Source organism: Delphinapterus leucas, chromosome 16, assembly GCF_059928025.1.
Source record: "Delphinapterus leucas isolate spDelLeu-1000000601 "Yukka" chromosome 16, BTC_Dleu_Yukka2, whole genome shotgun sequence".
Lineage (NCBI taxonomy): Eukaryota > Metazoa > Chordata > Mammalia > Artiodactyla > Monodontidae > Delphinapterus > Delphinapterus leucas.
This window is the reverse complement of record NC_143144.1, coordinates 5,681,247-5,705,126: the sequence shown is the minus strand read 5'-3', so window position 1 is coordinate 5,705,126 and position 23,880 is coordinate 5,681,247. Positions and strand designations below refer to the sequence as shown.

At 50.3% G+C, this 23,880-nt stretch overlaps 1 protein-coding gene across 3 annotated transcripts in view; it reads left to right on the top strand.

Moving 5' to 3' along the window:
• Positions 1–8,788: 8,788 nt before the first annotated feature.
• Positions 8,789–23,880, top strand: part of C16H1orf198 (chromosome 16 C1orf198 homolog) — a 33,594-nt gene continuing 18,502 nt past the window's right edge. The window contains exons 1-3 of one of the 3 annotated variants that reach the window (XM_089897391.1): positions 9,074–9,143; positions 19,316–19,408; positions 21,003–21,053. In XM_089897391.1, coding sequence (XP_089753517.1) covers positions 19,370–19,408; positions 21,003–21,053 — 90 coding nt within the window. In that variant the 5' untranslated portion in view covers positions 9,074–9,143; positions 19,316–19,369. Of the gene's footprint in view, positions 9,144–19,315; positions 19,409–21,002; positions 21,054–23,880 lie in introns of all 3 variants that reach the window. The other 2 variants (XM_022553122.2, XM_022553123.2) reach the window with 2 other exon arrangements.

Genomic DNA, 23,880 nt, shown 5'->3' with positions numbered 1-23,880 from the left:
GGCACCGGGGAAACAGCAGCATGTCGGATTCCTGTTCTGCACGTGCTGGTGGGCAGCCTCTGGGCTTCCGTGTCCTGGCTGGTAAATCTTTCCTTCATGAGGTGCTGTGAGGGGGAATGCCAGGCATGGTGAGGACTCAGTGGAGACTGCTCCCTTAGACCCACGCTGGTTACCTTGTCCACACCTATTAGATGATAAGCTGGCTGAGGGCAGGCCCTTGCTCATGCTTGCTTCCCGTGACTAGCCCTGTGTCTGGCGCACAGTGGATGAAAGAACAAATGAACATCAAGGAACAGGCCGTGAGGCACGCCAGCGTGAGACACCGTCTCCGCCACTGTGTTCCCTGAGCGCAAGTAAATCACTTTTCTCTGTCTTTACTAGTTTCCCCACCACTGGGGGAAGGCAATGTAACTTCCCTCTGTTTAAAATTTTTTATTAAAAATTTTTGTATGAAGGTATAATTGACATATTAGTTCCAGGTGTACAATATAATGATTCAATATCTCTATACATTGCAAAATGATCACCATGATAAGACTAGTTACCATCTGTCACCATTACATAGTTATAAAAACTTTTTTCTTGGGATGGGGACTTTTAAGATTTCATCTCTTAGCAACTTTGAAATATGCAATGCAGTATTATTAAGTAGAGTCGCTGGGCTGTACATGGAATGCCCAGGACTTGTTTATCTTGTAACTGGAAGTTTGCACCATTTTTTTTTTTTTTTTTTTTTTTGCAGTACGCCGGCCTCTCACTGTTGTGGCCTCTCCCGTTGCGGAGCACAGGCTCCGGATGCGCACGCTCAGCGGTCACGGCTCACGGGCCCAGCCACTCCGCGACATGTGGGATCTTCCCGGACCGGGGCATGAACCCGCGTCCCCTGAATCGGCAGGCCAACTCTCAACCGCTGCGCCACCAGGGAAGCCTGGAAGTTTGCACCTTTTGCCCCTCTTCACCCTCTTTGCCCTCCCCTCACCCCCGCCTCTGGCAGCCACCAATCTGTTCTGTATACTTATGAGCTTGGTGTGTTTTCTTTTGTTTGTCTTTTTCTTAATAGGGGTGTTATCAGGACCTAGGTGCTAACGCGCTTAGAGCACGCAGATCTTCTTAGATGAACGTTTCTATTAAACGGATGGGCTCAGCTTCAGAAAATTCCTTGACTTTGCCCCCAAATATATGATACACAGCAAGCTTGGCTTTTGTGTTTCTGACTCTGGTTTAGAGGAGCGTGCAGCGATTGTGCAATAGGTGGTTCCATCTAGCTCTTGGTTATTGATATAAAAACATAACTAATATTTCTGCAATGTAGTTTTCTCGACCTCTCTCTGGCCTCTGTTGTATGATGTTTTCAAAACAGCTTAATCAGAACTCTCCATATTTCTGGGGTTTTAGCCTAACAGTTCTAGGGACCGAGGGAGGTCACTGAAGGGTGACAGCCTATAGGCGCTGGACCAGCAGGGAGAGGGGCGGGGCTGGGGGCGGCAGCGTGGAGGCGGGCAGGGAAGCTCCCAGCGGATGGCTCGCCCGTAGGCGGGCATGCAGCCACCTGTGTAACCACGATGGGCTCCGCGGAGCCACTCAGGTCAATGCCCACGCTGTGCCGGTGGGCATGGATGCTATGGTTACCACACTACAGCGAGAGGGGATGCAGTAAGGGTCAGTGACATGGCATTTAAACCAAACTTTCAAGAATAGGTACAATTTGGACAGGTGGTCGTGAGGAAGAAAGACTTCCTAACCAAATGGACAGCTGGGCACAGAGCTAGGAACAAGGATGAAGGTGATCGCCAGAGAGAGTTTGGGCCTAAAGTGGTAGCAAAAAGAATGAAATTGGGTCATTTGTAGAGACGTGGATGGACCTAGAGTCCGTCATACACAGTGAACTAAGTGAGAAAGAGAAAAACAAATACCGTAAATTAACGCATTTATGTGGAATCTAGAAAAATGGTAGAGATTTACAGGGCAGGAACAGAGACGCAGATGTAGAGAAGGGACGTATGGACACAGGGTTGGGGGGAAGGGGTGGGTGGGATGAATCGGGAGATTAGGTTTGACTTATACACACTACCATGTGTAAAACAGATAGCTAGTGGGAACCTGCTGTACAGCACAGGGAGCTCAGCTCTGTGCTCTGTGATGACCCAGATGGGTGGGATGGGGGACGGGAGGGAGGTATAAGAAGGAGGGGATGTATGCATCCGTACAGCTGATTCACTTCGCTGTACAGCAGAAACTAACATAACAGTGTAAAGCAACTATATCACAATAAAAAAAAAAAAGGGAGACACCCAACTGGAGGCGCTGTGAAAGAGGAGGCTGGCAGAGGCAACTTGGAGGGAGTGGCTTGGAGTTGGGAAGGCCGGCCACGCCAGGACAGATGGTGGGACCTGGAGTATGGTGGGGACATTGGGAAAAGGATGAAGAGATACTTTGAAGACCATTACGAATGTGATGCAACTTGTTTTTTGAGCTGACCTCTAGGATGAAGTTGTGAGTTGTATCACAACACGATGGGGGCCAAGTTGTTGGTGAGATTCCCTCCTCCACCCGCCTCTCATCCGTTTGACAAGTATTTATTAAGGGCTCCCCTTGGGCACTGGTCAGTGACTGTCATTTACTCAAAGGCGGGAGCTGCTCTCCTTTATTTCCTGTCTTGCAGGTTAGACGGGGTCGGGTTCACTGACAACAGCACATATATTTCGTATGTCCAGTGTTCAGTAGCATCTCACTCTCTGTTTGGAAATGTGAGTGACTCACAGTACTTGACAATTTTAATGTATCAAATGTTTAAATAACATCTTCACAAAAATTAAAAAATAAAATACAATCACAGAAACTTAACAGACAACCGTTTTCATTTTTCCAGTCATTTTCATTCTCCATAGCATCTTGGTATTTTGATAATATTTCAAGTTAAAAAGATTCAAGGACATAGATCAAATCCAAAAAGGGACCATAGAGTGAAAATACTATGGTCCCCGAAAGTCAGTCTTTTTAACTTCATAAAGTTTTAACCGAGTGCCTGAGCTCTGGCTAACGATGAAAGAGGTAAGGAGCAAGCTGCCTAGTGTCTCCCGTGGAGCAGAGAGCTCCAGGGACTTCTACTGAACTCCCCCAGGGAGCCTGGACAACCATCTACAGATCTCAAAGTGGTGACATCCACAAGCCAAGAGCCAGGAGCCCATTTGACAAATGTCAGGGCAGCTGACATGAAGAGAAAAACAGAAGGAAGAAAAACACATTCCGCATCTGGGAGTGTGTACAAGTTGAGCGCAGATTGTTTAGAGGAACAGAGAGAGAGGAATTCCCTTTACTTCTCAATCAGTAAATCATTGCCACATACTTTTAAAAAACTTATTTATTTATTTATTTATTTATGTTGGCTGAATCGGGTCTTAGTTGCGGCATGTGGACTTCTTAGTTGCAGCATGCAGACTCTTAGTTGCGGCATGCATGGGGGATCTAGTTCCCCGACCAGGGATCAAACCCGGGCCCCCTGCACTGGGAGCGTGGAGTCTTACCCACGGACTGCCAGGGAAGTCCCCATTGCCACATACTTTTGTCTCTCCTCTCCATCAGCCATTTTTTATCTCCTTCATCCTCTCTCTAACTACATCTATACATTCTCAGTAAGCCAAAGATTTTATATGAAGCCATTTCCACATTGTCTGAGTTCAGGCCGCTAGAAGGATACAAACAACAAATACTTATTTCTCATCGTTCTGGAAGCTGGGAAGTCCAAGATCTAGGTGCCAGCAGATCTGGTGTCTGCCTGCTTCCTGGTTTGCAGATGGCCTCATGGTGTCCTCACACGGTGGGGAACAGTGAGAGAAGCAAGCTCTCTTGTATCCTCTTATCAGGGTACTATCCCATCACGAGGGCTCCACCCTCAGGACCTAATCAGCCCCCAAAGACCCCACCTCCAAATACCATTCCATTGGGAATTAGGGCTTCAACATGTGAATTTGACCTACAGTCCATAACACACATGTACAATGCCAAAAATGTTGGCATTGTTCTTCCCAGGACACAAAAGTCTATCTGAGGGGGACTTCCCTGGTGGTCCAGTGGTTAAGAACCCGCCTCCCAATGCGGGGGACGTGGGTTTGATCTCTGGTCGGGGAACTAAGATCCCACATACTAAGGGGCAACTAAGTCCGCGTGCCGCAACTACTGAGCCCGTGTGCTCTGGAGCCCGCACGCCGCAACTAGAGAGAAGCCCTCGCGTCACAACTAAGACCTGACGTAGCCAAAAATAAATATTAAAATAAAAAGGTCTACCTGAGATCAAATTATAAAGGAGACAAACTGTCTCTTTTGTGCCTACCTACCTTCTCTTCGGTGTGGGTGGTCATGGGGACTTCATTTGGGCTAGGTCTTAAGGATGGAATTTCTATAGTTGGCGACAGTGGGGTGGGAATTTCAGGTGAAGGGGAAAAAGTGAACAATTGCTTCTGGACTTATTTATATTCTTACGAAGGACTAAAAATTGCAGAGGCTTTTCTAAATGGAAAATTTTGGACAGGGAGGGTCTTGTTGTTTTCAAGAGGTCTTTCAGCATTTTTCACAGAGCAGTTAAGCCGGTTGTCTTTGCTATGTAAAGTATGGTGTTGACAGGGAAGGACCCAGTTTTGAGCCTCACGTGGATTATGCAGCCTTACCCAGAGAAGGTGATTCTGCTCCTGTTGGCACAGGGAGTGCCTCACACCTGCCCGGACGTGGTGACAGACTGTGGTTGTGTCAGTGAAAACTCTCCCTACAATGGCAAAAATAACCCAAACCTTCAAAATATTCAAAGCACATTTCCTGCCCGTAGTAGATTTGTAAAATCATCTCCTTGTCTTTTCTTTCTTGCTGCATCTCTTTTTTGTCTTGGTCAAGAACACTGCCCTCCAATCATACAGGGAAGTCGGTCTTCTAAATAGACCAGGCCAACTCTCTTCCATCTCCTGTTCTTTCTGGGTATGGGAGTGAAGAACAGAGAACAGTCCTCTTTCAGGGCAGCATCTGGAATAACCAGTACCAGATGCAGGAATGAATCATCCTCCTCAGGGAGCCTGCCTGCATCCAAGCTGAAAGCGTCAGTAAGGAAGGCTGGCTTTATCTACCAGCCGACTGCCTGCTATGTCACCAACAGATTCCCTTCCCAAAACTGTCATGTTTGCCACAGTGCCTGGAATTTCACCATGAGCTTCAATAACCGGCTTGTAAAATGTCACAGCTGGTCACTCGGCTCTTAGAAGCAGGGCTAGAATGCGTGCCCTGTGGTTTCCCATGAGCTGGCAGTGTCTTCATGGGGGGAGTGGGCTCACAAATGGTTTGTTTGGGACAACAAATTCATTCAACAGACATTTGTACTAACTGGCTGAGGGAGGGCCTTTTGCACGTGTCACCCACCCCTCTCATTTGACATGCTACCCTTGAAGGCTGGTATAGTTGTCTCTGTATCAAAAATGAAGGGATCGGGCTTCCCTGGTGGCGCCGTGGTTGGGAGTCCACCTGCCGATGCAGGGACACACGTTCGTGCCCCGGTCCGGGAGGATCCCACATGCTGCGGAGCGGCTGGGCCCGTAAGCCATGGCCGCTGAGCCTGCGCGTCCGGAGCCTGTGCTCCGCAACGGGAGAGGCCACGACAGTGAGAGGCCCGCGTACCGCAGAAAAAAAAAAAAAAGTGAAGGGATTGAGGCTTCAACAAGTTTTGAGCACCTCTGTGGTGGCCAGGTGCCTGACCACGGCACCCCACTTCAGGTGCACCCGACTTCATTGCCTCTGGACTTTTCCCCAAAGCCACTGAATCTTGGCAGCCCCCGGGTCTCCCAGAGGTGCCTGTAGGGCAGCCTCCAACCCTGGGGATGGCCTTGCTGTTTGCGTCTCTGTCAATAGGTTTAAGAAAGGTGCTGACCTGGGGAGAGGAGTTCCAGGCCAGCAACTGTTAGCTGAGACGTCAGACGTATAATGGAAATGTTCGTGATCGTCTCGGGTATTCCGTTATTATACTGAAAAAATGAGTGACGTCTTTTACTAATGAGTAATTTGGAAGCTTTAATAAACTGTAGTCATAAACCCAGTTTATTATTAATAATCCAGTAATTAACCTTAGACACATTAATCTAATGTTAGAGATTTAACAAAAGGCAAAGGAACCTCTGTTTTGTGACTCTCCGTTCCATCACATGAGGGGCGATGGGGGATGATCTCAGGTGAATTTTTTTCCTTTGATGGCTCAGTATCTTTATCTGTAAAGATGGGATAATAATGTAAACTATGCAACATTCGTTCATTTCTTCATTCATAATTCATTCAGCAAATAGTCACTGAACCCTTAACTCTGAATCAGGCACATGCTTGTTCCCAAGAGTAAACAAGACAGATAAGGATCTCCCTACTGTGGAGTTTACATTCTGGTGGGGACTCAAGAACTCTTTTGAGAAAAACAGCTGAAATGACACTGGCCAAGAAAGAGCTCCACAGTTCAAGACACCGAGACAGTTTAAACCTTAGTTAAAGCACTCTTTGCTATGTCTCCCTAGTTCTTAAGAAAAGCCTTCTAGGAACAAACACCAAATGCCTCAATAAAATGTTGATGAATAAAGGAATGCTCTTTGGAACAGTGCAAGGTTTTAAAGCATTTCAGAGGGTCAGTGACCACATGCTTGTTCTCTTCATTTTGTGAAGAGCCCACTGGCTAAACCAAATCCACAAAGGACAAGGCAGCCTGCCTCTATCCAAACTCTTGCCTAAGAAGATGCTTAGCGCTCGAATCATCCCACTATTTCATCTTACTACATATTTGGAGTTGGGCTATCTTTATTTCTTCTCTGGAGTGAATATCTTACCTATCTATCTATCTGCCCATTTATCTCCTAATTTCAGCAAAGTCATCTGTCAGAGCCATTTAATTCTCCTGAGTGTCTTCTTTTAATTGGGAAGAAATTTTCTTTTAGTTACCCCTTATCACCAAGATAATGGATTTTACATACTTTGGCTGACGTCCCTGATTTACTTCATACTATATTTATATTATGGCTTCTCTAGTAATAAATTATATTTGATCTGAAACACTTAATCAGGTTGTGCTTTTCTGCAATCAACATTTATTGTTGCAATTGCTGTGAAAACCACATGCAACCAAGTTTCTAACAGCACAGAACCCTTTCTATGTGGCTTTCAAAGCAACCTTAAAGATGATAATTAAACTTCAAGAATACATCTTTAAACATCACCCACCTTATTAAACAAGTCTTAGAGGTGAGAAAGTAGGATTCAGGTTGGTGTATTGAGCCTATATAAAATACTTATCTAGAGATAGAATAGTAGCAAAGAACTCAACCTCCTAGCCTCATAAATAGGCCTTCAAATACCGTGCAATCCAGGCTATTACTTCGTGGCTTTTCCCACTGCTTTTCAATATGGTATGCCGATAACACTGTTGAGAGCAATATGCTTTATTGCAGAGCTTGTCACATTCATGGCATTCTAAAAATATTTTCTAAGGAATTCTGCGCCAGAAGATAAGGCCATCTCACATTTAAAACAGAACCCTGCAAGTGATTTCTATGACTGTGTTCAGAATTATCCAAGTGCTTTATTGTTATTATTTGAGGCAACACTGGTTTATAACACTATACAAGTTTCAGAATTAGCCAAGTGTTACTTCAGAGGCAATGACCCTAAGTAACAGCTGAAATGCAGTTTTTTCTTTTAAATGTGGACATTTAATTCTCACCTGAGACCTGTTACAGTCAAATCGGCCAGAAAGTAAAGCAGATGAGGGCTCTGTATAATTTTAATCGTTGTGCTCTGGGGCACACTTCAAAATGGCCCAGCTGACCTGCCTATGAAAACTTTCTGCCGCTCTTCAGTTGGTTTGCAAACATCAAGCCGCCTAGAGTTCTCGTGATTTTCGTGAGCTTCCAAGAGAAAGCAAAGGCCCCGCGGCCGGCTCGGGGAATACGTCTTCACCTGCAAAAGCAAAACGAAGTGCAGGTGCACCAGCCCGCCGGCCCCAGATGCCTGCCGGCAGTTCCACATTCCCTTTTAGGGAAAGGTACTGTGAGCTACCCGGCACTTCATTTTACTCCTCTCTTTAGGAGGCACGGAAACTGATTTTCTTTCGCCACTCCCGACACCAGTCCAGTCTCCCCAGCTCGTACCTTCGGCGCCCTCGCTGCCCTGAACCCGCGACCCCCTTCCATCAGCTCACCGCGCCAGGACCCTGGCCCAGGTTTGGGACAGCTCAAAGAAAGCGAAAAAGATGGCTCGGCAGGGAAAGGGAATACAATAGGCATAAGGCGGCCGGTGGCTCGGACCAGAAATGCCGCACTTCGTAAGGAGGAAAAAGTTTCCTTTGTCAAACAAGTGACCACGTGGCGCTATGGCGGTCACCCCCAACAGTCCCGTCAGGCTGCCAGGCGCGGACCTGGGGACGCGCCAGCCACCTCCGGCGCTGGCCGAGGGGAGCCCCGAAAAGCGGGGGCCCCGCTGTAAGCCCTGAGAGAGCGGATCCGGAGGACGCAAGGAGGCGCGAGACGGTGGCTCTGGGAGCTGCGCTGAGGGCGGGGCTCCCGGGGGGAGAGGGGCGAGGAGCGCAAGGTTCCCGGAAGCAGCGGGGCACAGGGGGCGGGACCCTCGGGGGCGGTGGCGCGGAGGGCGGGGTCCCCGGCGTTGGGCGGGCGCGGGGGGCGCGGCTTCAGGGACTGGGCGGGAGGCGGGGTCGCTGGGGCCCTGGGCGCCGGGCTCCGGGCCGCGGAAGGGCGCCGTTCGCGGGGCGGGGCGGGGCGGGGCGGGGAGCGGCGGGCAGGCCGGGCATGGCGTCCATGGCGGCGGCGATCGCGGCCTCGCGCTCGGCCGTCATGAGCGGGAACCGGCCTCTGGACGACAGGGAGCGGAAGCGCTTCACCTACTTCTCGTCGCTGAGCCCCATGGCCAGGAAGATCATGCAGGACAAGGAAAAGATCCGGGAGAAGTACGGGCCCGAGTGGGCGCGGCTGCCGCCCGCGCAGCAGGACGAGATCATCGACCGGTGCCTGGTGGCGCCGAGCGCCCCGGCGCCCCGCGACTCCGGGGACCCCGAGGAGCTGGCGCGCTTCCCCGGCCTGCGCGGGCCCACGGGCCAGAAGGTGGTGCGCTTCGGGGACGAGGTAGGTGCGGAGCGGGCCGGGCTCCCCGCTCCCCGAGGCGCCCCCGGCCGGGCGGACCCCTGCCCGCTAGCAGCCGCCCCCGCCAGGCGCGCGGGCAGGGGCTGGAGAGGAGAAGGCGCAGGAACCGGGGTGGGTGGGACGGGCGGCCCGGAGCCGGAGGTGTGGGGCTGGGGGGCTCCCCGGGGCAGTTCGTGGAGGACCGCCGAGAGAAGGAAGGAGGTCATTCCAGACCCTCCATCTGGAGCTGCCCCGCCGGGCCACAGGGGACCCGAGACTTGTCAGACCAAAGTGCCAACAACAAGGGATTTTAAGCCAGGCAGGCCTGGGTTCTGATCCATTCTGCCATTTAGCTCTCTGGCCGTGGGTGACCTAACCTTTTGGAGTCTCAGTTCCCCCCGGGAATAATAATATCCACCCCTGGCCTGCCAGGGAAGGCAGTCAGCCTTTTATACGTAATAATATTACTATTTGTGATGAGCTGTGTGCGGAGAGTGAAATTGTCCAGCAAGGTAACAAGAAGCAAGAGGTGCCTTCCAAGATTAGGAGGCAAAAGCCGAAGCCCTAAGATGTTTCCGAGTGAGCCCGATGAGCTGCTTAGTTTTGGGAATAAGTACGGTGGCCTCCTGTTTCCAGTGAAAAACGAGGGATACGTGCAAATGAGCTGTCGCAAGCCTTTGGTGCATATAAGGGCATGCCTGGGCCTCTGACCTAGACACTCTGCTGGGCCTTCTAGAGGGCCGGACATTGTGGAGGAAGAAACACTGAAACTAGAAAAAACTCAGGGGTGACCCATACTAAGTCACAAAGACCGGAGTGCTCTGTGCTTCTCCGAAAGCCGGCCTTTTCCTGGAAATGTGTTCAACTAAAACCTGTTTGGTGCCAAATCTGCGGCTCTTTGGCCTTTCAGACTCAACTTTTGTGGTGAGGGTCAAAGAAGTCCAAAGGAGCCTGCAGCATACAGGGAAATCCGCAGCCCTGAGAGCTCTGAGCCTGCAGGCAGGAGGGGCTGGGCTTGGAGAGGTTTTCCAAGGAAGTCGTAGACTGTGGAAGGAATTCTAGTTGAGGATGAGGTTTTAATCTGATTTTCAGGCGTGGCTGTGCTGAGACATTTATTAATACAAAATGTTTGTGGTCATAAACCCGCTTTCACGTGGGGGAAGTGTGAGAGAGCAAAACTTTGCTTCCAACATTGCCTTATACTGACAGAATTAAAAGAAGAGTCTTCCATGGATTTTAAACTCTGAAGGCTTCGCCAGGAAAAAAACGAGGGTGTGGTAACGGAAGAGATGAGAATATAGGTTTAAAATGTAAGCCCAGAGCTGAAGCATTTTTAGTGTGAGCATATGCATCTCTCTAAAGACATTCGCAGGGTTGGGGCTCAGATTTGGGTGATGGAAAAGCAGGCAGCCCCTCTTTGGAAAAGTCACGAAGAAATAAACTGTGAGAAGAAATAAACCTGCAGGTACTTACAGATGTTGCAGGGTCCCTGTCATTTTCCCTTAGCTTGCTGTCCGGCCAAGAATATCCACGTGCCCGTTCACCATCCAAAAGCCCGTGCCATATAAGGGTCCAGTGTGGCTGATAAGGAAAGATGTGGCCAAGTGAATTTTGTGCTCCGATTCCTTAACTGGGTGCCGGACTGAGCTGTTTGCGAATTTGTAAACGCAAAGCGATTTAACGGCCAACAGAACTTTTTGCTGTGGGACCTACATGTCCTTTCAGGAGCACGGGAGCCCTGATTTTCAGAATTGAACTCAGCTTTGCAAAACGGGTTGCGAGTATGTCCTGGAATGCCTCCGACCAACCTCTCAGCACGGATGGCGGAGGGACAGTGAGTTTGAGGACAGGTACGGAGGTACCTTGCTCAGAGCTTTTTTTGTTGTTGTTGTCTCCCCCTGCCCTCCTGCAGCGGCTGAGCGATTTCATCCCACTAGGGAGTTTAAAATGTGTTACCTGGACTTGGCAAGAGGTTGGCGCCAAAGTGGAGTTGGTGGTCTCGTGCCCAAGAGGAGGGTTGTACTTGGAGGAGGGTTGGCTCCTGCGCACAAGGGGCGATGATAAGGAGAGGGTGGCGGGTGACCCCTCGGTAGGCTGCTGGACAGAGTGGCCTGCATAGGTGGCCCCAGGTTTGTCCAGAAGGGCCCTGAACCAGAATGAGTCAGGCACTCTGTCCCTTCCTGTTTGATCTGTCCTCAGATGTAGCCCCTGGGGCCTCCACGGCCAATCTGGCAACAGAGAATCCTCATCCTAGCTCTGCCACTGCCAGCATCCACCGTGGGCCCACTGAAGGATGGGTGCTCAGGGGCACCCCAGCTCTTGCTTTAGCCAGCATCTGACCTTGGATGATAAGCAGGGTGGGCCCCATAGATACTTGGGAAAGACCAGCTGGGATACTGGGTTCTGAGGGCCTTTCCTAAGGCTGTAATAGAAAGCGCCTGGGCTTGGTTGTGAGTCTTGGCTTTGTTTTGGCTTCCATCTACTAACCTGTTGACTGTGGTGAACCCCTAACCTCTCTGAGCTCCTGCGACGGGAAGAACATTTACAGGACGAGAGTAGAGACAGCGTCTAGGAAAGGCCTGTGGGATAAAACATGGCTGCTGCTGGTGAGAATATGAAGGCTGTTAGCTGTTGTCTGTCCACATCCACTTTTGAAAATCACTGTCGTGAAATCAATAAATTCCTCCTGTTGCTAAGCCTGGAGCTGGCCACGTAGAGTCCCACGTGAGAAGGAGCTCTGCACTGCCGAGCTCTAGGAATGGGCCTCGGGGCACATACTGAAAGCTGGGCTTGCTCTGTCCACACTGTGGCCATGATGTGCCCTGTTTCCTGATCAGCAGTCACACCCGCCTCAGATTGGGCCCCCCTTTCGGCTACCCCGAAGGACCAGGATGTCGCCTGTTCCTTTGAGTACTCTCCCTCATCGCTGGTAACATTTCTGTGTCCCACACAGCAGCATTTGACGTCAGATCATGCCCATATGGCCTTCAAATGGGACTGCCATCCAGCCATGGTTACGCGTTGAGGGAACAAACGAGTGCAAGCCTGCTTGGGCTCAGGGCTCAGCTCACATGCCCAAGCTGCCCAGCTGGGGCCACTCCGTGGAGGACAGGTGTGGCAGTGTGCCATCCGCGTCTTCGTTTTTACCTTCGCTGTCTGTAAAGTGAGGAGACCAGCGTCCAGGCCCAGATCCACCCTTGCTTGGAGGGCGCGCCTGCCGAGGAGAGGGAGGATGGCTGCCTTTGCGCGTTGAAGCCGTGAAGGGTCCTGTCGGTTTCTTGGTTCTTAGCACCTTGGCAGTCAATTGAGTGCCTATTTCCCAAAGCCCAGTGTATTAGACACTAGAGCTGCTCATGCTTTAGGGACGCTTAGTCTTCCCCTGATTTTCACCAGCTTTTTTAGAAATCCCTCCACGTGAACATATGATCTCAGTACAGCTTCAGTGCAAGGCTGCCGGCCCCTCCTGCCCACTGGTCATCTCCCCAAGCCCCCTCCTGTGCAGAGAATCTAGAGCTGCTGCCGGTGGAACAGTTATCTCTCAGCAACGGAAGAGAAGCACCTGGCGTCCCCATACCTGGTTCTGGTTCTGCCGCAGTCCGGCTGCCCTCTTAGGGCGGGGTTCTTCCTCCACCGGGGAGCAGCTGCCTGGACTTCTCTCGGGTTATAGGCCTTGCTTGGAACAGACATGGACACAGGCTTGCCCTTTGGGTCAAGTACTTGGTCTGAACATTGAAGCATGGATGTTTCATGGAATGGATGAAAGCGAATGGATGCTCTGAGCAGTCTGGCTTTCCCTGTGCTTCTCAATTACGGCGTTCTTCTTCCAGCAGTCAAAGTTCTGGGAATGGCTTGCTTTGGGAGATGAAGAGTTTTCATTTTAGAGGGATTTAGCCATCACCCCAGTCTGCTTCTGCTGCTTCCTGTTATCAAATAGCAAAAAAACCACACCCAAAACGAAGAAACAAAAACCCCGAAAAACGAAAACCCTGACTTTGCAGGCATGTGTCGCTCTCTGCCCCTTGCCCCCACTCCCAGACTCTTCCACTGATCTGAGCACGTCAGTGAGAGTCACAGAGTTCCAAGCACTATGCCACATTCTTGGCTCCCAACAGGCCATAAGCAAGTGAACTCAGAAGTTTGGGCAGCCGGAGTATTGGCTTCCCAGGGACCTGCTTGCCTGTTTCACTTCTCTGTAAAGTAGGTGGGGCTGGGCAGGAGGGGGTTTCCACATGCCAGCCCCGGGGACCCTGACCTGGATTTCGCGTGCTGTAGAGCACAGGTTTTAAGCCCTGGAGCGAGGCAGTTCTGCCCCCTGTTCAGCAGCTTCGCACGACCCGCCGCTCTCAGAAGGAGGTGTTCTCTAGCACCTGCCTCCCTCCCCTCCTGCAGGAACCTGGAGGCTTGCTGCCTGCTCTTTTACTCTCCCTGGCCTTCACCTCCTTTTCTGGGGCTGAGTCTTGGCCTCCCTGACCCCTGGATACCTTCTGCAGGCCTCTGAAGGCCACGTGGCTTTTCCCATGCCCATTGCCCATCCGGCTTCTGCTCCCAGCTGGCTGACGAAGCACCTTTCCCTGAAGTGCTCGGGAGGCTGGGGGTCAGTATGGAATCCCCCAGTGCAGCAGACCTCGCCGAGCCGCTGTCATCCAGTCCATGCCCTTGGGGCTGCCTGCCAAGGGCCACCTTGCCCTCGCTCCTTAGGGTCCAGGCTGGCCAGCTGTTTGTGTTTGCAAATAAACTAATTAAATGGGTATACAGTTTCTAAAATAACGACCCTGTATGTTACTGTTAAAAGTTTCAAGCAATGCAGAAAGCAGCAGCATTATGAAGCAGAAATTGGTAGTGCCCTTCCAGAACTTTCCTCACTTATTCGGATATGTGTCTTCCTGATGCAGGACCTGTGACATGTGAGGTTGCCTCTTCCCCGTTCACTTCAGCAGCTTGGCTTCTATTTTTCAGACTTTGGCACAAAAAATGAGAAATTTGAGAGTTTCTTTCTCAGCGTTTGGACTTGTTTTTTAAGGAAGGCGGAGTGTGTAATTATGATTCCCACCTTCTGTCTGGCAGATGCGTGCATTTTTTAGAAAAGGTGACAGGGTGGACCTGGCTTTTCGTGTCCCTGCGCCTGGCGTCTGTGCCCGGGCTCCAGGCAGGAGTTGAGAACACGGTCATCCTCAGCCATCCAGTTGAGATGGTCAGATGGCCCTCTGCCCAGAGTAGCACCTGGCCTGGGACTCTCCATAGCTGGGGCTACTCGGGTGGGGGAGCTGTATTGAACAGGTGGCCTTGGGAGCTGAGGCAGCAACACAGGCTCCCCCTGGCCCCTGTGGGTGTGTGGCCCAGTGGCTACCAGGGAACAGGTTTTGCAAAGAAACGACTGGCTCCTTGTCTTGCAGGGAGGGAGGGGGCAGAGCTGGGAAACCTGTTGGCAGGTCTGGAGTCATCTTATAATTGACGGGAGTTACTTTTACACTCTAAAATGAGAGATTTCCTTAGTGCCAGAGAAAGTACCCATTTCTCAGAAAAAGAAATCAAGGCCAGACCTGTCTGTTAAACTTCTGGCTCGTTCTTCTCTTCATTTCCTTAGACCCGTCCCCCACCCACCCTCCCATCACTACCTTGGCATGTTTCTGCTGAGGTCTGAGGAGGCCTGAGTTTCTGTATTTGTATTCATGGTGGAACCTGCCCAGGAGTTAAATCATAACTGCTTTTCTGTTGTTGGAACTGCCCTTTTGTACTTCGGGTGATGGCAACCCTCTGATCTCAGCAGAATTAAATATACTGCAAGTCAAAGGGGAAAACATCGATTCCATAAACATATAAACAATAGTCCCTAAGAATAACCAGTTGGTAAAAAAAAAAGGAGCATATTCTTCTTCCTCACGTCTCCCTTTTTTAAAGTAGGGTTTATTTTTTAAAGCAGCTTTAGGTTCCCCAAAATTGAGCAGGAAGTACAGAGGGTTCCCATATACCCCTGCACCCCGTGATCCCCCAGGATCAACACCCGCACCAGAGCCGTGCATTTGTGAACGACCAGTGAACCGACACTGACATATCATGATCACCCAGAGCCAAGAGTTTACACTTCACTTTTTTCTTTTTTTTTTTTTTTTTTTTTGCGGTACGCGGGCCTCTCACCGTTGTGGCCTCTCCCATTGTGGAGCACAGGCTCTGGACGCGCAGGCTTAGCGGCCATGGCTCACAGGGCCTAGCTGCTCCGCGGCATGTGGGATCTTCCCGGACCGGGGTGCGAACCCGTGTCCCCTGCATCGGCAGGTGGACTCTCAACCACTGCACCACCAGGGAAGCCCTTCTTACTTTTTTTTTTGAATTTTATTTTTTACACAGCAGGTTCTTATTAGTTATCTGTTACAAATCTGTTACAAATTAATGTATACATGTCAATCCCGATCTCCCAGTTCATCCTCCCCCTACCCCGCCCGCCCCCCCTCCTTTTCCTGCTTCGTGTCCATACGTTTGTTCTCTACATCTGTGTCTCTATTTCTGCCTTGCAAACCGGTTCATCTGTACCATTTTCCTAGATTCCACATATATGCGTTAATATACGATATTTGTTTTTCTCTTTCTGACTTACTTCACTCTGTATGACAGTCTCTAGGTCCACCCATGTCGCTACAAATGACCCAATTTCGTTCCTTTTTATGGCTGAGTAATATTTCATTGTATATATGTACCACATCTTCTTTATCCATTTGTCTGTCGATGGGCATTTAGCTTGCTTCCATGACCTGGCTATTGTAAATAGCGCTGCAATGAACACTGGGGTGCATGTGTCTTTTTGAGTTATGGCTTTCTCTGGGTATATGCCCAGTACATTTCTTACTTTTAAGCCAAGATGCCACTGTCTATCAACCAGAAACTCGCCTCATTTATGGACTTCAGGAGGACAGTGACAGTATATTGTTCCAGTGAGCACTGTTTCTGAATCACTCAAGAAGAATCAGATATATTTCTGGGGAGCTTAATGGTTGGGATTCTAACTCTTAGAGACTCAGCCCTCTAGGTGGCAGGAGAAATTTAACAAACAGTGCACCATATTCTGACTACCACCTAAGAGTGTTTATTGTTTATGGTTACATACTAAGGGCATGATTAGAAACGCTGTTGCAGTAGTTTTATGTAATCTTTGAACTCTGGGAAGAATGAAATGAAAGCGGCCTTTAAACGTGATTTGCTGGGCCCTTGCTGTGTATTAGGAGACCGTTTGTGTGCCTTGGTTGACTATACTGATACGCAGAACGTGATTCTGCCTGCTCCAAAGTTGGGTGGGTGAGAGCCAGCCCAGAAATCCTTGGGCTCCTCGTGACGGAAGCCTGAACCCTGGTTGGTTTAGTACAAGTCCTTATTTGGGGATGATGAGAGTCACCTAGCAGTATTCATTGAGGCCACCTTGGCAGGTGGGGTGGCCTGGGAAGACAGAGGTGGGTCCCTGAGCCTGGGAGGTCGGCAAGTGCAGCCTGTGTGGCCAAGTGTCCCCAGTGTGAAGAGGCAGTCAGGTGTCCTGTGGAGGACTGAAGTAGGTAAGCTGCCCAAGGGGAACGGCTGCCTTAGAATTACCTAGGGAGTTGTTGGTTTTCTAAAACTAAGTCAGGTGGGACCCACAGATTCTGCCTATTAAAACAGCACTCTAGATGATTCTTTTTTTTTTTTTTTAATGTGGGAGTCTTGTCCTTCTAAATGAACTTGTTAATTCATTTGGTGGAATCTTTTTTTTAAATTAATTAATTTATTTTTGGCTGCGTTGGGTCTTCGTTGCTGCACACAGGCTTTCTCTGGTTGCAGCGAGCGGGGGCTACTCTTCGTTGTGCACGGGCTTCTCCCTGCGGTGGTTTCCTCTTGTTGCGGAGCACGGGCTCTAGGCATGCGTGCTAGTAGTTGTGGCACACGGACTCAGTAGTTGTGGCTCGCGGGCTCTAGAGCACAGGCTCAGTAGTTGTGGGCATGGGCTTAGTTGCTCCGCAGCATGTGGGATCTTCCCGGACCAGGGCTCGAACCCGCGTCCCCTGCATTGGCAGGCGGCTTCTTAACCACTGCGCCACCCTGGAAGTCCCTAGGTGATTCTGATTTACAGCCAGACCTAGAACCTCTAGGCTAGGGATGCTCTTCAGAGAGTCTTGAGTCTGGTTGCTGTGAATGGCGCCAGCGTGGACCCAAGACCAGTAAGGACCCAGGAGATGGTCATCCCCTCTGGCTACCTGGGACAGGTATGCCAGAGAGAGGGCATCTGCAGGAAGGTGCAGTTTGTTCAGGTTGCAGAATGGTCCCTAGCCTGTCCCTCAGAGAGGCCCAGAGTGGAAGCGAGACTTTCAGAGCGCTGCAGGGGTCTCAGAAGCGGTTCTTTTGACTGTTGCAGGAAAGGTGCCGCTCCCCGTCTGCGGGCTGCTAGCGGCCTGGCTTTGTGTAGGGGGAGCTCAGAGCTGCTCTGTGACGCCCGTGCTCCTTGCCCCACTTGCTCAGGCTGACCTATGGCCGCACTAAGGGACGCCCGCTGTGGACAGTGCCACTTACAGGTGCTGTCCACCTCACACACTTGAGACACGATGAAATTCACCGGCCCCAAAATTGGAAAGAAAGTTATAAAAGAATAAATGTCCCATTAGTCTCCAACTTCACGAAGAGGAAAGGCTAATATTTATAACATTTCGCGTTTGAAATGAATTCTAAGTCCAGAATTTTTCATTTTAGAATAATTTTGGAACAGTCCTGACTTTTACAGAGGAATCAACCAATTATAGATGAGTTACTTGTCACCAAATAATTTCTAAAGCAAAATTACCAAAATCCTTAAAAAATTTAAGAGCAGCAGTTACATTTAGTGTAGAATGTAGTGAATTTCAGTGTGTCTGATATTGGTTGCAGCTTGTGGTGTGTTCGGGAATGTTTAACATCTGGCTCCAGGGCAGTGAGGGGAGCAGCCCTGATGTGGAGCACGTGCTGGTTGCCATGGAGATGCTCCCCCAGGGGCTGTCCAAGCCCCCAGGTAGCTCACTGCATCAGAGCCCGTCAGGGAGGTGCGGTGACCCCGTTGTGTGGTGTTATAGATGCACTTTCCATCTTGCAGGGGCAACAGATGTAAGTAACCTCAAGAGCACAGATAATAGCAAGAGGGACTAAAGTCATTAGGAAACGATGTTTTTAGCATTTGTTACCTTTGTCAGGTTTTTTTGGGGGGGGGAGGGGACACTTTTTTGAAGAATAGATTTTAATTTTTGGAGCAGTCTTAGGTTCCCAGCAAAAGTGAGTAGAAAGTACAGATTTCTGAACTACCGCCTACTGTCACACATGTGCACCCTCTGCTACTACCAACACGCCCACCAGAGTGGAAGATTTGTTACAATGGATGAACCTACACAGCATTGCTGCCCAACATCCATAGTTTCCACTGGGGTTTACTCTTGCTGTGGTATATTCTGTGGGTTTTGAGAAAAGTATCCATCATTACCGCGCGGTACAGAGTATTTTCACTGTCCTGAAAATCCTCTGTGCTCTGCCTACTCAGCCCTTCTGTTCAACCCTGGTAGCCACTGATCTTTTTATTGTGTCCATAGTTTTACCTGTTCCAGGATGTCATATAGTTGGCATCATATAATATATATAGCCTTTTCAGATTCTTTTATTGTGGTACAATATTCAGAACATAAAATTGACCGTGCTAACCACTTTTAGGTGTACAGTCAGTACGTTCACCGTGTTGTACAGCCACCACCACTCTCCACTTCTACAACTTTGCAATCCTGATGCCGTTTTGCATCCAACTGCCTGGAAAGCCTGTGCTTGCCCCCAACGCTCTTTGTGGCTGGAGTGTGCAGCCAGTGGCTGACATCAGAGCTTCAATCACATTTTTGTTTGGCATGTTTATTTTTGTTAAGTGCTTTATTTATTTTTTTTTTTATGAGCTCAGAATTGCAGAAATCTAAGGAATTTGCCCCTTGACTCCGTTTCTTGCTGGAATAAACAAAAGATTATTGACTTGACACCAAGTTGGGGAGAAATCACAGTGCACCCCTCTGTCTGCAGCCCCCTTGGAATTTCAGCCTGTCTGGGCTGCAGCCACTGGAGCCTGCTGGCTCACCAAGCTCCAGGCTACATCTTTTTTCCTCAGTCTTGCACTCATTCATCTTCCAAAGCCAAAAACCTTCTTACTGTGTTCTTTGCAGATTTCAAAGGGACTCAAGCTGCATAATTAACATTCAGAGGATCGATCATATCACATGAAAAAGGGTGTTCATCTCCGGTGTGTCCTGCTTTTGGTCAGTGGTCCTGTCCCCTTCTCTGCCTCTGCCCGCCCACTGAATCTCCACACGCCTCCTCTGTCCCCTGAGGTGGCCACTGGGCTTGTCCCGCCCCCCCCCCCCCCTCGCCACCTCCCCATAGAGGGAGCACATTTACCAGTTGGTTTCCCTTTGCCCTTTTCCACAGGTCCAAATCTAGAACAAAGGGAACATACATTCCATCAGCCTCCTTTATTTTTCCCATGTGAAAACAAAGTCCTTCTTGTTTTATTGCTTCTAAGAGGAACTTAGAGGGTCCTGAGATCACAGAATTTTAAGGACTTTCAGGTCATTGAGCTCAACTGCGCTCTTCTCCCACGCCCTGACCACACACACAGAGACCTGGATGCAGGAGCCCCCTCAGCCGAGACTTGTTAACTCACATTTCTACTTTTGGAGGGACGCAGTTTTAAGTTAAGGAGTACACTTGGACTTAACTGAGGTTCCCAATGGGAGCGTAGTGGCCCATGTTCCCTCTCATTTCTAAAGTTTTGCCCGACAGCCAGGAGTGAATAGGAGACATAGCTTAGAGGCCAAGGCTGGGGATGGAGTTGGTACTGAAGGAAGTGGACCCTCTGCAGAACTCCAGGAGGGGGAGGGGAGCCAGGTAACCTAGCTCTGGGGCTAGGGAGTGCCTCTGGGTGCGAAGACATCATGTACCTGGGGTGCTTTATGCAAGGACAGTCTCAGTTCAAAATATTTTATGCCATTTTCAGTCTGTATCGCCCAGGATGTCCCAGTTTTTGGTTCAGAAAATAAGATTCCTCAGCAGAAGCTGGGCACACGTGAGACATTTGCTAGTATAGGAATACAGCTGGAGAGTTGGAGGGGTGGCGTAGGAAAGGCGATCCTACAAACCTTTGTTCGGGTCAGTGGATCCAAGGTCAGACTCTCAGTGACTGTTCGAAGGGCTCCTTCTCTCCTGTTCCGCTTGTGAGGGTCTCAAGGATTTCAGAGTTTTCTCTATAATTAGGCAGCTGCATTCAGTTGGCATTTTCTTCACTGACAGGCTGGTCACTGCCTTTCAGATCTCTGGTAGGCACTTAGGGGGATGGCGGGGGGCGATGCTCAGACAGTACAGGTGTTGATTGGCAGATAATCACCCGGCCTCCTTTTCCTCTGTTACATCATTTTATCCTCACAACAGCCCCGCAGGGGAAGCGCAGTTCTCCTTTCACAGATGAGGAAACTGAGGCTCAAAAGGCTAAGTCATCTTCCCCTGGCCGTGTGGCTAGGCGTTGGCAGGGCCGAGACCTGAGCCCGGAAGCCCTGTTTCCTTTCCCCTCGGCCTCCCTGTCATCGAGTCCGTCCTGGGGCTCCCAGGCATTCATCGAATGTCCGTTTGGCAGGGGACGGGCGTACCTGGCAGCCGCGGCCAGCAGGGTGACGGGGGAGCCAGACCAAGAAGGTCAGCACATTCTCTGCAGAGCGCGACAATTTCAGGCTTGTTTTGAGCCGGGACTTGGGATTCTTCTTGCTGAAGTTTGGTTCCCCCATGGCCTCGGGTGGTGGTTGTCTGCGCGGGGTCCCTTTGGGTTTGGATTTCAGATTTATTCTTGAATTTTTATTTCAGGACATAACTTGGCAAGATGAGCACTCTGCCCCTTTCTCCTGGGAAACGAGGGTAAGTTGGGTTAAATTTAGAACTGTTTGTCTTCTTAAAAAGCGTGGCGTCCTTAGGTATTTTCCGTTCAGCCCTTGGTGGGCTCGGACGGCCGCGGGCTGCGGGTGATGCGCCCCCTGCCGGTGGGAGAGGAGAGGTGGAGGGGCGGGGCCTGCGCCGCGTTGGGCTTGGTGATGGATGGAAGCGTGGCGGTCGGCGCGCTGGGCACGGTCGGCCCCCCTGTCCTGGGAAAAGCAGGGGCAGCCCCTCGGGGGGCTTTCTCGGCTCACACTTCTGCCCACCAGCACTCAGTGCCTTGTTGGGGGCTCCATAAGGCAAAGCTTTGAGGGAAGCTTTTCTTGGCGGGGGGACGGGGTGGTTAAGAGCTGCTTTTGTTAAAGTGAAATGCGAAGGGCAGCCGAGACAGGAAGGTGGGTGGATGTGGAGACAAGACTGCAGATGCATCAGAACTGCCTGCAAGAGTCACCTCAAAGGCAGAGTCCTGAGGGAAGAAGGGAGGAGGGGAAGAGTGCCCTTGGTACCCTTTGAAACTGGAATAGCCGGTGGATACAGATGTGCAACCCAGCCTGGGTGCCTGATGCTGGTCCCCAGTCATTCGTTTATTGCTGTTAGTGTTATTGTTGCCAAAGTTGCTTAAAAGTATCAAGCTTAACGGGGTTTATCCATTTCCCCATTCTCCCTAGTTGTCCCGGTACAAGTGCATTAATAAGTAGCGCAAAATGACCAAAAGGCAGGTGTCTCAAACCCAAGGAAGAGAAGGAAAAAGACCAGGATTCTCTGAATTCTAGAACATTCTCTGCTGTGTGTTGGAGGGTCCTTTCCCTAATGGGGGTGGCCAGGACGGCTGTGTACCTGCAATAGGGCTTAGGCTTGAGGTTGGATCAGGGCTTTCAAGTCCTGACACTTGAAGGGGCTTGTTTCTTGGTTTTCCACTTGTCCCTACAGTTGCTCATCCTGGTAGAAACGGCGTCCAGGGGGCTGTAGGGAGGGTGGGTCAGAGCGGGATGCGGCAGTGGGGGGGGCTCTGCAAGCCACCTGAGAGGCCCTCAGGTAGGGGTCTGTGTCTTAAAATGAAGGATTTGATGAGGGCTCAGATGGATGAGGGCAGCCGGCGGCGTTGCCCACAGGCGGCGCGGTTGGTTAGCTGATTGATTGCCCCAAGTGACGCGAGCCGCCCTAGGATGAGGGAGCCTGTGAAAGTCGAGGGGACCCTTACGTGAGAGTTGAGAGGTGGCTTTTGCGAATACGTGGCATTAATGCGGATGGCCGTGCTCCTCCCGCAAGCACAGACTCCTGCCTTTGGGGGTCCAGAACGTCAGGTCCTAAACATCCTAAAAATAAAGATGCAAATGCCTGCATCCTGCGTGCGTGATTTTTTTTTATTTCCGTGGCAGATTAATAACCTAGGTCTGCGCAGAGGGCCGGGTGAGCGACGACGTTGTGCCTGGAATTGGAGTCTCCTTCAGGATCTGGACACTGGTTAAGGGGTGGCTGAACCAGCGAGGGTGGCTGGGAGGCAGCCAGAGAGGGTGAGGGGCAGCCTGGGATTGTAGCTTCCGAGCTCCGAGACCCACCCATAAATCCCTTGTCCAGTGACAGGGCAAAGGGAGTTGGAGGTGGCTAGAAGGGACCTCGCCACAGTGACGTTCAGCCAGGGCCATCAATATTCCTTTTATATGGGTTCCCCAGATGGGTAACTGACAAGCACTACAGTTAAGTCCCCTACGTAGGAACCTTCAAGTTACAAACTTTCAAAGATGGGAACCATCCACGTCAGGCGTGAGGGAAACTGCAGCTTTCTCCGTCTCCTATTGCTGGCGATCCTTTAGCTCTACCGTCTCCCACCTCCTCTCCCTCCTCCAGTCAGTACCTCTTCTTGCCTGTTCACTCGATGCCAGCCCCTGGACGCCAGCTGTTGTCCTGGACTACTGTCCTTTTCAAGGGACTGTACTGTAAGACTAAACATGTTTTATCTTTTGTTTGTTTTTTATGTGTTATTTGTGGGAAAGGTATTTTAAACCTGTTACAGTACAGTACTAGATAGCCCATTGTGTTAGTTGGGTACCTACATACAACTCGTTCGTATGTAGGGGCCTTACTGTAACCCTAGGCAGATGGGCAGTCTGCAGGGGGGAGTGGACAGCCTCGGGGACAGTGGCCCCGAAGGCAGCACAGATGTTACTGGACTGGGCCCTGTGTTTGATGATGTCTCAGTGATGAAGACAGAGAAGTCGAATTAGTTAAAATGCCCCGAGCCCTAAGTCCATCGTGCCCCCCACGAGGATATCTACTCTCGTAAGAATTTGCCTTGTTAAATGTTCCTGAGTCAGCCGTTTGTGGGATGGGATGTTTCATCTATTATTACCTTGATGCAGATGACATTCTGGGGCAAGGATGGGGCAGCACCTGGGGGGGCTGCTGAGAATGAGGCTCATTGTGGGAACAGGTGCCGGGAAAAGGTCTCCAGAACAAGGTGTGCTGACCCAGTCCAGCACGGGTCACACTCGTGCTGGTGTTAACTGTCCACAGACACCATCCAGGTCCCTTAGGAACCTGGCATAAATTGAGAAGGCTTGATAAAGTTAAGTCAATATGTGTTGCTCATTTTAATTAACTTATTTGGTTTTTTTTTTTTTAGTAAAAGGTATAGTCTTTGTGGCTCAGTTCTCAGTTTCATTTTTTTTTCCGTTGGAGTATAGTTACTTTACAGTGTTGGGTTAGTTTCTGCTGTACAATGAAGTGAACCAGCTGTATGTATACCTGTATCCCTTCCCTCTTGGACCTCCCTCCCACCGCGCCTCTCCCCCCATCCCACCCATCTAGGTCA